General features: G+C 50.2%; 1 protein-coding gene across 1 annotated transcript; it reads right to left on the bottom strand.

Annotated features, from left to right (window-relative positions):
• Positions 1-1,795: 1,795 nt before the first annotated feature.
• LOC134368559 (olfactory receptor 13H1-like) lies at positions 1,796-5,060 on the bottom strand. The gene is made up of 2 exons (XM_063084991.1): positions 4,932-5,060; positions 1,796-2,797 (listed from the first exon to the last, which is right to left on the bottom strand). Exons 1-2 carry the CDS (start codon positions 5,058-5,060, stop codon positions 1,796-1,798), a joined length of 1,131 nt encoding a protein of 376 aa, XP_062941061.1.
• Between the last annotated feature and the right edge of the window lie 7,452 nt (positions 5,061-12,512).

Raw genomic sequence — 12,512 nt, 5'->3', positions numbered from 1 at the left:
TTCTCTCCACAACCGTCACCCCCGCGGTCCGTGATGACCCAGACAGAAGCAGCTCCCAGCTCTACTACGTGTGGCCTATCTGAAAACGCTTGCAAATCAAACGTTCGGAAGCCTTGAGCAGCAGACGTGCGAGCCATGAGTGGGTATTCACCGCCGAGCCACCCAGGACACAACTGAAAGGACCCACGCTCACCGGGGGCTCACAGGTGGAGGCCACTGCTACCCAGAGCCACCAGCTACGCGCACATCCCACAGTGGCAGGGTCGGCTACATGCCTGGAGTTTTCTTCCTCCAACACACGCATCGGCCACACGTAAAATTGCCAGCTTCGTTGCCTGCACCCACGCACCGCCTGGCACTCTGGGGTCATTGCAGTATCTTCCCCATTCCTGATCCTCCACTTCAGACACGGCCTTAGCTGCATGAGTCTGAAGCTCTTCCTTCTAGGGACAGGTTACATTCCCCTACCCCACTGATACTGAGCTTGACCGCGTGGCTACCGCTCGCTCACAGAATGGGGACAAGAGCGACAACGTGCTCATTTGATCCTAGGCCTTAAGAGGCATCACGATCACTCCTCTTGGATGTCTTCCGCCATCAGAAAAAGAATATGTTCAGTAGCCAGGTGACCTTCTGGTCCCAGAGGAATGGAGTAGGCCTCCGTGGAGTAGGGCCATCCTAGCGCCATGATGTTCTATGCTATGGGTGTACGGTGATTCACTTAAACATTGCTCTCCTGCTAAACACTTAGGGCTTTTATTCAAAATTCTCACACGTCCAAAGAGTGCTTGAGCAAGAATTCTTGCACATTTATGTGCCGTGCATGCATTGAGGTGGCATGGTGACGTGAGATGTCATAGAGGGTCTTTCCCATTTTCCTGGAATTGATGACGAAAGTCCACAGCTATGAAAAGAGGTACTCAAAATACCTCACATTCTACATAGTGAGGACCACCCCCATTCAGGACCAACCACCTCCCTACAGGGATTTCCAAAAGGTGCCATTTCAAAGGAGCCCATTCTACGACTTCCTCATAAAAAGGGTGGAAGTGGAGGAGTCACGTTGTGGAGGAACCACCCTTCTCCCGAAGGCTCTCCCAGTGCTGTGAAGGGTACAGGGGCAAGCACCTCAAGGGCACCGTCTGTGGGAGGCTGCAAAAAGTGGATATTGACATCTTGCTCAGGGTTAGACATTTTCAGAGCCAGCGGGCTTGCAGATCCACCCCAGGCCTCTTGGAGCAGCAAACTCAGAGGCCAGGGCTGCTGCTAGCTGAGGGCCACCTTCCCAAACAAATGGGTCACCCAAATGCTTGGTTTTTACAGCCACTGAAACTGCCTCCCCCAGAAGCCGTAGCAATTTCCATGAACCCAATGGTATTTTCCCAGATCCTCACCAACACTATATACTATAAATGGTTTTCATTTGTGTTAATCAGTGAAAAGTGATATTTGGTTGTTGCATAAGTGTGAATGATTATTTCCTCTTACTGAATTGTGTGTTTGTGCCCCTTGGCCGTTTTCTTCTTGTATTTATCTTCTGTCTGAACGCTTTGCAAGAGGTTTTGTACACACCGACTATTGATTATTTTCTTGTTATGTGTGTTGCAACCTTTGCTCCTTGTGATAGCTTGCATCTTATTTTTATTTAAGATGCACGTGACATATAGCAGTTTTATATTTTAATGTCATCAAATGCTGGTCCTTGTGTGATTGCTTCCATTTCTCAGATGCTTTGAAAGTCCTTTCCCATTTCTGGACTCCCACTCACAGATGAGAAGTTGCCAGGGCAGCTAAATCATTTGTGCTGTCCTATCACCCAGCGGGCTGTCGTGTGCTTGAAGCATGAGGACTTGGTCCCACAAGTTACTCTCCTGAGAGCAGCTTTTACATCCTTATTTCTCAGGGTGTAGATGAGGGGATTTAGCATTGGTGTCCCTGCTGCATAAAATATAGAGACAATTTTGTCCCCATCTTGGGACTTTTTGGCCTGTGGTCTCATATAAATATAAATTAGTGTCCCAAAGTAGATGGTGACCATGACCAGGTGAGAACCACATGTGGAAAAGGCCTTAAGCCTAGCCTCAGTTGGATGGATTGTTAAGACTGCCCTGAGGATACAAAGGTAAGAGATAAGGATGAAAGTTAAAGGTACTGGCATTGAAATGACAGCACATACCATCATCATAACCTCTAGGGAAATGGTGTTAGAACAGAGCAATTTGAAGATGGCTTGGACTTCACAGGAGAAGTGATTGACTGCATTATGCCCACAGAAACTGATGGGGAAGAGCAGAATGGGCACGACAGTGAGCAGGAAGGCTGTCACCCACACAACCAAAGCCATTAAAGTGCATTCTCGAGAAGACATGACCAAGTTGTACCTGAGTGGATTTGAGATAGCCACGAATCGGTCGTAAGCCATAATGGCCAGAAGGAAACACTCAGCCAGTGCCAAGAAGGCTCGGATGGCAAGCTGGGCAAAACAGGAGCTGTAGGAGATGGTGGGAGAGTTCTGCAGGGAGTGCGCCATGATCAGGGGTAAAGCACTGGTGGAGAACAGGAGATCCAGTAAAGACGAGTTACCAAGGAAGAAATACATTGGGGTGTGAAGCTGAGAACTGACTCCCACCAGGAAAACGATCATGCTGTTTCCTGCCAAAGTTAGTATGTAGAGAAACACTAGTGCCCAGAAAAGAACACTCTGGGATGTGGGGTGGTTGGACATTCCCACGAGAACGAATTCGGTCACTTTGGTGTGGTTTCCAATTTCCTGGTAATTCATTTCGTCTATCCACAGCTACAGGTGGGGAGAGAAGGCAGACGAATCAGCTCTTTGCCAGCAAGGAATTCACCGAGTATACTATCAGGTTGCTTAAAGCACAGCAGCCCTTGACACAAGCTCACCTCTGAAGTTTTCAGCCCCTAACCTGCCAGCAGCTTCAGTGACGCACACCCGTGTCTGCATCCTCTGCGGGGAAAATAAAAAAGCAGTCCTCCATGAAAAAGGACCGGGACTCCTGGATTGTGTGAACACAGTATTGGAGGAAGAGAGAACAAAGGACCCACCCAGCCTTCTGGCCAGCAAGCCTCCCATGAGCTCCTGCTCCAAACTAAATGAGGCCTGACCACGAGAAGAAACCGGCTGCCTCTTCATTCAGGGGCAGGAGAATGACAGTGTAGCGGCACAGGGAAAGGTCCTCAGGACAATATTGGCTTGTACTCACTCGAAACCAACACTCAAGGTCCTAAGTCCCTTCCCACACTGGGGCTGAGACCAAAAGATCCACAATGCTTTCCTCCCACCTCTTCAACCAGCAGCTCGTCACTCCTCAAGGCAGAGAAGAAAGGAGAAAGGGAAGGTTGGAAAGTCAGCATCCTCTAGGACTTGTGAGAGATACAGATTCTCAGGCCCCACCCCAGACCTGCTGAGTGAGGAACTCTGGGAGTGGGGCCCACAAATCTGTTTTAACAAGCTCTGCAGGCGTCTGTAATGCATCTAAAGTTTGAGAACCACTGGATCGAGAACAACTTGATCATTTCCTGCTGGTTTTCATCTTTCATCCTAAAGTAGGAATGAGAGATGTAACACAGACAGCTTTTCAGATGCTTAATAATTGCAGGGTCCCTCCCAAAGAATTTCATAAAGCTATTCAAACACACACACACACACACACACACAGACACACACACACACACACACACACACACATTTTCAAACTGGCATCTAAAGATTTTCGTTCGTTTCAATACTTGGAAAGATGTGATCTCTGTTTTCCTGTAAATATTCATAATTTAAAGTCACCCCTTCCTGAATATTCCCTGGAAAGGCTCATTTACCCTCAGTACTGTGCATACCTGGGTGTGAAGAGCAAACACAGATTTTCACGAGCCTCTGGTAGGGCTTGCTCCACAGCCAGTTCCTGGTGCAAAGGCTGCTGAGTGTGCTACAGCACAGAACGGGTTCGTCATTTGGGAAGGTGGTCACTTCTTGCTGCCGTCAGGGCCAACTCCAATGTCATGCACATGTGCTTGAGTAAGTGGACTGACCTTGCTCTTCTGCAGACTCCACCTGGAGGTCAGACGAAAGTGGGCTACGCTGCCTCTTTGCACGCAAAACTACCCCGTGCCACTGAGGCACTGTCAACACCACCTGCAAGGGAAAGGTCTCCGCGTGCTCTTCACCGAGACTTCCATGAGTGACATGCATTTCCAAAAATGATATCCCAGCCCCACCTCCACCCCAGAGGGTGGAAGGCGGGATTGTCAGCAAATCGCGCCTGTGAGATGGGTGGAGCAGCTGACTCAAACCAGCCAAACTTCTTCCAGCTCTGCAGCCAGGCCCCCTTCACGGAAGGAGCCCAAACACTCAGTGACGGTGCTGGACAGAATCAGACCACAGCCCCTTCCTGCTGAGACTCTGAGCCAAGCTCTGTTTCCCCAAGGTTAAGTCGGCTTTGGGACAAACGCGGTGAGATGTTTGTAACCCTTGTCAGACGCTGACGTGTTTGCCCGACTTCAGGGACCCATTGGACGGCCACGAAGTCTTCCCTTGCCTGCAGTGCTCACGTGCCGTCTCCCTCGTGGAGGAGAGAGCTGCCGTCTCAGCTCGGCGAGGCCTTGCCCTCACTCAGAGGCCTGCGGGCCCAGCACTAGGGAGGTGAGGAGCTCGATAGAAGAGTTTAAAACAGCGTTAAGGACCTAAGAACTGTGCACAGCAACAACCCATGAATTATTTCCTGATGCCTTCTTCAGAGACTGGGGGCTGAACAGCAATTGGCTTCTGCTTCTGAAAAGCAGGCCGTAGAGTGGAAAGTGAACACGTGGGTAGAGATGAGGATTTCTTCTTTCCCAGGAGTGGAGGCTAAATTTTACTCCATTTCTATAAATACCGACGTTTCCTAGCTACTTGATCCCCAGTTTCTGAGGCCCACCGGGGATAGGCGCAGAGGGCATCTCCGGAAACACAAGATTGCCAAGGATTCCAGAGCCCTGAGCTTTGCCAAGAAAGCCGCCTGAATCTGGGTTATCTGATAGCCCTGCACTGTTACCCCATTGCCCATGACTCCGGGATGCAGTGAAGCCAGGATGGGTAATATACAAGCCCAGTCCTCTTGCTAGGGACGCACAAGGGTCAGCTCTACCCGGAACGACTCCAGCTAGACTCACACTCTAGGAAGAGTCATGTGGCTTGCAAGGTGGCTCCGGAAAGTAATTCTGACTTTCCAGTCTGCGTTTGGGTTGAGGAGGGGAGAGCTGCCTTGGGGTTAGCTCTGCGGGCCTTATGAAGCCGAAAGAGACTGAGGAAATCCAAAAGGATCTTGGCAAGAGAGCCTCAAAGGGAAACAATTAGAGGTGTGCACCAACCATATATATCACTGAGGCTGTGAGTGGCCTCTGTGGGCAGCCACACTTGTAAACATGGAGCAAACACACTTACTCCTTGAGCCGGAGAATTACAGTAAATAAGTTCATGCTACCGCCCCACAGCCCAACGCACGGGCTTCTGCCTTTTCTATACCAGGCTCTATGCTGGCTGCTGCCAGGGAGGCAAAGGTCAGCAGGAGTGCACAGACTAATAGGAGAACGAAGACACATATCTGAAGCAGACATTAAGAATTCAGCTTTAGAACTAAGTCTGTTTACAACGCTTAGAATTAGAATTCAGCTGCTTAGAAGGAAAACTGAGGGCAAGACTTGACCGAGGATGAACTTGACCTGGAGCCAGACAGATCTCCAGAGGTCTAAGCTCAACTCCACCCTTTCGTGGCTGTGTAATTTTGGGTGAGCTATGACACTTAACCTCTCTCAGCTTTAGATTTGTTTTCTCTTTGACATGGAGCGAATAATAGCAGCTACCTCACTTCATGGTTTGGAGGAGGAACTGAGAGAATATACGTATAACTAGTCTGTAAGTGCAGGCGTCCATGCGGGAAAAAACCCAACACTCCCCTACTCCCGTGAGTGCGGGCTCACCCTGTGGGTCCCAGGACATGAGGATCAGAGCACGGTGGTCCTGTATCAGCACTTACTGGGGGTTATCACTCTAGGCCAGTAGGGCTTCTTCGTCTCCCCTTAAGTGCAGTCCCACCATGTTTCCCATGGACGTTGGATGTAATTCAGTGAAATAAGTCCTGGGAAATATCAATTAAATAATAGCTAACGTGATCACGAAAATTTTAGTGTTGAAGAAGAAATAGGAAGGCTGATCAATGAAACAGAATTAAGAATCCAGAAGTAGATTTTTTTAATTCATATGGAAATTTAGTGTCTGATAAGGGAGAAATTTAACATTTGTTAAATTTGATAAAGACAACATTCAATAAATGGTGTTGTGGACAACTGGCTATCATGAAAATATGCACCACACGAAAGTGGATCCCCACCTTACTCCTTTCACCAAAATCAGTCTCAGGGGATCAAAGAGTAAACGTAGACAAACGAAACACTAAAACACCTAGAAAGACACACGGGTGGATATTTTCATCTTCTGGAGTGCTGAAAACATTTCTGAGCGCAGGATGTGAGGCTAGAAGCACTGCCGAGCTGTTGATGGTGGTGTGCATTGGAGCAGCATCTTTGGAGGGCAAGTTTGCTGCACTTTAAAGTGTGCACGCCCGGGGAGTAATTGCAGTTGCAGGTGGTGGGCACGCTGATAGCACTGATCTGCTCGCCGCATCGTGGGCACAGCTGCTGACGGTCAGCTCTGTGCCACATGAATATGCATAATCAATAAAAGTTTTTCAGATTAAAAAACAAAAAAACAAAATGTGCACACCGAGCTCACAAATGGGACGGGAGGAAAGATCCAGATGTCCAGGGAATCTGCTCTGGCCAGAGGAGAAAGTACTGAAGGAAAGGAAAAGACAGGCAGACATGCTAAACAGCGATTTCTGCATCTCAGTTGAGAGGCTTCCTGCTATCTCACCCTGTGGGCTGCAGAGACGGCAAGTCCTGACTGTGGAACAGCCCAAGCCTCAGGGAACCTGAAGCCATGTTAGCAAAAGTTGGCTTCTCTCCCAAACCCCTACTCAGTGTCTGTCCCGTTGGGAAATCCTTTCCTGGACATAAATGCTCACGTCTGGGAGACACCGTCCTTCACCCCCAAGGCCATATGAGCACCTTTTGCCTTCTTTATTCATTCATTCAATGAATATTTATTTAGCATCTATGGAGTGCCAGGCACCTTGCCAGGCTCTAGGGGCCCATCTGTCACCACACAATAAATGCTCATTCCGGAAGTGAGAGCTCATAGGCTGAAGAGGATGTGCAGAAAGACTGAGACTGAGTGGAAGGATGACGTTATCTGTTCGCAGGTCAACCTCGGGTAGGTCATTTCCTTATTCTCAGGCTGGTTTTCCATGCCGTGTCCCTCCTTTGTTGTTTTTCCATTTAGTGGCCTGGGATATGACTGGGAATAAGGGCATGGTGACACTGAGGCAGCTTTTACCACTGAGACCACACCACAGGGGGAAGGCGCAGAAAGGAGCTAGACAGACCGGGGTCTTCATTGACTACTGCATCTTGAGATGGATGTCATGTACTTCACGTGACATCCATTTGCCAGCATCTCCTCCAATTTGTCTCCTTAGCAAGCACTGCATGGAGACCACATTCAGAAGGCCCTTCTGGCTGTCTCTTAGTGGATATTTGAGACACAGAGAGAGTCCCGGGAATGTTGTATAACAGGAGGATTTTCAAGTTACCCCACACCTGGACTGGAAGCTGTTGGCCATCTTTGCAGCCCTTGCAACAGAAGGTGCAGATGAAACGTCTTCAGAGCAAAGGAAGAGCAAAGCACATCCACAGGGATGAAAGACAGGGAAGGGGGCAGTCCTGATGGTGTCTGAGTCTCTGGTTCCACTTTGCTCCTATCTGAGTTTCTGGGAGACAACTACCCCACCCCCACCCCCACCCCCTACCCCCAACCTGGTACTCATATAACAAGTTCCCATGGTTTCCTGGGCTACTTGGAATTGGTTTCTGTTACTTTGGGGTTTTTGTTATTTTACTTCTCAAAATACATTGTACTTGATTTTCATGCCCCTTTACCCGTTTCTCTCCACCCCTCTCCCGTCCCCGCTGTCGTAAGTGTGCACTTGACTTAAATAGTTCAAGGAATTTTTGTGGTTATTCCGTCCGGTTTCTGCTACTTTTGACCAATAGAACCCTAATGGTAGATCTGCTTGCTCATGTTACAGAAGAAGCTCGGTGTCTACCTGTACTGGGAGTTAAGAGGGCTCCATCAGACACTCTGTGCTCCAATCTTCCAGGCGGGATGAAGAGAGACAGAAAAAGTTTAGACTGTCTGGGGTCAACTTTGCCAACTGAGAGATCTGGTTAACTGTGAAGAGCCCAAGATGATGGCAGCAGAGTGTCCCGCGCTACCGTCTCGCCAGCAAGAACGACGCGGCACACAAAGGATCCTTCTGCAGATCAGCTTTAATGCATCTTGAGAGGGAGAGCATAAGCTTGCCAAAAATGGAGACCCCGAGCGAGGGAACCCGCGCCCTTTATATAGAGACTGCTCCTCGCCTAGGACGTGCTCCTACCTTATTGGTGGCTGCCTAATCGGCCCAGGCGTGTTACCGAGCAGCCCTGCCCTCCACCGGAAATCAGCGCCATCTTGTAATGGCGATTTCGGGCAGCTCCTCACATCTCCCCCTTTTTTATCATTTAAGCGGCTGGTACAAGCTCGGCGGTCGCGGACAAATTAGCCAGCCTTCCTGTCCTAGGTCGTCCCTCCACAGACTTTGACCTTACCCGTCATAGGTTGACCCTATCGCCACCGGGCACCATGTCTTAGGTTGGTTCAAGTCTGGGGGAAGTTGCCCGTCTCTGGACACACTGGAGCCTGTTGTTACACATAGACCTGTTTGAGCAAGGGCGAACTCCTCTGAACAAGCTTCAGGGAGGCCAGCCAACAGGAAGGGGGAAGGGGAGTCAGAGCAGGCTAATCCTTAAGCATGGACAGCCAAACGTCAGGGTTGGCCCCCTGTTCCAGGGCTAGAAATGCCTGGGCGATGACTACCCTGTCTCTCTGGGTCTGGGCTTTTAATCTGCAGACCAACCATAGTAGGAGCACAGTTCCCCCACATAAGAACATGCCAACCCCAATCACTCCTGCCCACTCCTTGAAGTGGGACACGGCCGTTTTAATCCATGAGGACAGTCCGACTGCGAAGGAGACATCCACTCTTGTTGAATTCACGGACACAATGGCCATGCGCAGCTGGTTTATCAGGTTGTCAAATTCTCTCGTCCAACCTGTTGAAAGATGCTGGGATAATTGTTTAGACAAATTTGCAGCTTTGGTACACTTTTTATATTGGATACTGGTGACACATAACCCTGAATATTTCCATTGACACCCCAATTGAGCAATTTGCCATAAAACGTCTATTTGTTCACAAGATCCACCCGCTGGTTAACCACCATTAATCCTCCCTTCAGCTGAGCGTTTAGCGCAGTCTGTGTTTCTAGGGCCTGTGTTACCGCGGAGGACAAATTATTCAATGTGGCCTTTTTTAAATGTCCCGGTTGACCGCATTTAAAACAAACTCTCTGGTTCCGCCCCTGTCTTGGCTGTCCCTGTCTAGGCAGTCTCTGCGACTGGAGGATGGCAGCTGCCAGCCCTGCATTGGTCAGGGGTCCCCCGAGTTCTCGACAAACTCTGAGCCAATCCTGTACACCTTTACCTTTTCTGGGCGCTATGGCCGCGCGGCATTCCTGGGTCGCCTGCTCAAAAATCAGTTGTTCAACAAGAGGCGCAGCCTGATCAGGGTCCCCAAAGATGCGCCCCGCTGCTTCTGTCATTCGAGCCACAAAATCTGAGAATGGTTCCTGAGGTCCCTGAATGATCTTAGTAAGTTGTCCAGAAGCTTCCCCTTTTTTGGGGAGTGCCTTCCAAGCCTTAATGGCAGTGCTAGAAACTTGAACATAAGCACCCCATGGGAAAGCCGTCTGATCAGAGGCAAATGGGCCCTGGCCTGTTAACATATCAAAGGTCCAATCTCGCTGCTCGGGGGTCAGTGCAGCAGCGTTTGCCCTGGCTTGAGCTTGTGCAGCCTCATGCCATAGCGCCTTCCATTCCATGTATTGACCCATGGTAGGGAGCGCTGCCTTAGCCAACATTTGCCAGTCAGCGGGTGTCATAGCCACACCAGCAAACCTTTCTAGCATTACTACAGTAAAATTGGCATTTACACCATATTTTCTAACCGCCTCTGCTAGATCCTTAATTTGGGTGTACTCGACGGGGGCATGAACTCTCCCTCCGCCCTCAACCTCAAAAACTGGGAAGGCAGCTTGAACCTTTTTCCTCACTTTATCAGAGAGGAATGAGAAGGGATTAGAAGACTGCACGTAAGGAGGAGGCGCCGAAGGCGCAGGCCGTGCGGGGGCCACTGGGGGCGGCCAGCATTTCCACTCCCCGAGTGGTCTCCGCCGCCTGTCGGGATGATATCTCTCCTCCTCGTACCTGGCAGCTTCCTCCTCCAAATCGGATTCCTCACTAGGGCTGAGGGGATCGGAGTCGGACTCATCCAGATTTAAATCTTCTAATTCTTGTTTTAAGGCCCCCAGCTCTTGCATAGGGTAGAGGCCTCCTTCTTTCCCTTCCAACTTTTGTCTGGGTTTTGAAATCCCTCCTTTACCGGCAGATGTGCCGGGAGTGTCACTTTGTTGTTTTAGAATCTCTCCCTCGTCCGTAGACTTACCGGGAGGGCCCTTTTTCTTATGGGAGACGTCTCTCCTCCTGCGGGTACCCATCCTCTCACTCCGTTCAGTTTCTGACATGCTGTCTTGGACCTCCTCTAATGTATTTTGCCCTACTATCACTACCGGTTTACAGCCCTCATCTTCTAAGCAATTTTTAATAAACTTACAAATGGTCTTGGTGCCCTGACGGAGGTCTCCCTCCGCGTACTTGCGGTCAAGGTCTCTGCCTAGTTTGTTCCAAGAGCTCAAAGTCAAGGAGCCGGAACAAGCAAACCACGGCGCTACACGATCTACCTCTTTTACAAAATTTTTGAGCACACGGCCCCCTACCTTTATATCACGTTGTCTCAGCACGGCCTCTAACGCGGTAACCATGGTCTGAGTGGAACCCATAACGCGCCCCACTCCGTGGGAGGCGCTGTGAGACGCGCCGTTCCCTTATGTACTAGAGGCTCACACAGGTCTCTGGTGCAGCTGCTTATCTACGTCAATCTGACCACACCAACGGGCGATTTCAAAACCTTTTAAACCAACCGGATTAACCCCAGACCAAGAACAGGCATACCTCTCCGAACTTACCCTCCTGCAGTTCTGAATCCTCCCTGTCTCCAGGGGGTCTCCGAAGGTGCTGACGATGACACAAGTTCCCGGGTTTCGGCACCAAATGTCCCGCGCTACCGTCTCGCCAGCAAGAACGAGGCGGCACACAAAGGATCCTTCTGCAGATCAGCTTTAATGCATCTTGAGAGGGAGAGCATAAGCTTGCCAAAAATGGAGACCCCGAGCGAGGGAACCCGCGCCCTTTATATAGAGACTGCTCCTCGCCTAGGACGTGCTCCTACCTTATTGGTGGCTGCCTAATCAGCCCAGGCGTGTTACCGAGCAGCCCTGCCCTCCACCAGAAATCAGCGCCATCTTGTAATGGCGATTTCGGGCAGCTCCTCACAGCAGAGAGGTTCTTTTTCTGTCTTGTGGTGGCAGCAGTGCCCCCTGACCTCTAGCTGGCACATTTTCCCTCAGAGAGCCAGTCCATGGCAGTGCCCAGCTCTTTCCCTGGAGTCTCAGCACCTAAGGGAGGAAAGCAAGGGGGCACTTGCCTGGTGAGCCTAAAACTCTGACACGTACCTACCTTCAGGCAATTCTGACTTTGCAATTCTTTGTGGTCACCCCAAATACTAGAAAATGAAATTAACCTGCCAGTCTGTAGCTACCCTTTTCAACACACAGAGAACCTGTAATTACTGAACTCAAGTGAGAAAAGAACGGCCAACCAGATTGCTTCGTCACGTTTTCACCCAACACATGAGACGGTTCCACTGAGCAGAGCTCAGTGTCCAGGTACGGGGGTGTCTGTGGCCTCCTCCCCACGGGCAATGTGGTGAAGGGGGCGGGGCAGAGTTCACCGTGGGGCAGAAGTGCCAGCTAAGAAACCAAAGAAGTCCTGAGGCCCCAATCAGGACTTTCCCTTTCAAAGAGTCCAGATAGTTAATAGGATGCACACAAACATCCACGCCGGCCCTACAGCCACCGAACTTAGGAGACAAGCCAACGTCCAGGCCCAGCACCATGATGTTCCCAGAACTCGGTTCTGTGTTGCCCCCAATCCTATCAGAGTCCATGGTCTCTAACTGGGATCTAACTGGTATCCAACTGGAGCCAGATGCAGAAAACCGGGATAATTTTGAGAGCAGCGGTCCCCGAGCTGTCACTGCTGAGAGAGCCCCGCAGTCACCATGGCTGCTCTCTCCGTTCCAACAGAAGAGCTTCTGTTTTCGAAACTGTGGCCAAGAGCAGAG

This window comes from Cynocephalus volans, chromosome X, assembly GCF_027409185.1.
Source record: "Cynocephalus volans isolate mCynVol1 chromosome X, mCynVol1.pri, whole genome shotgun sequence".
Classification (NCBI taxonomy): Eukaryota; Metazoa; Chordata; class Mammalia; order Dermoptera; family Cynocephalidae; genus Cynocephalus; species Cynocephalus volans.
Note: the sequence above shows the minus strand (reverse complement) of the source record. Positions and strands in the feature narration are given on the sequence as shown.

What these genes read in the sequence shown, in the direction of transcription:
- LOC134368559 (XM_063084991.1), bottom strand. Translation starts at nt 5,060, where the DNA reads ATGGGCAATGGGGTAACAGTGCAGGGCTATCAGATAACCCAGATTCAG. An exon ending in GCCCTCTGCGCCTATCCCCG is followed by an intron (nt 2,798 to 4,931) that starts GTGGGCCTCAGA and finishes CCCCACCTGTAG; the next exon opens with CTGTGGATAGACGAAATGAA.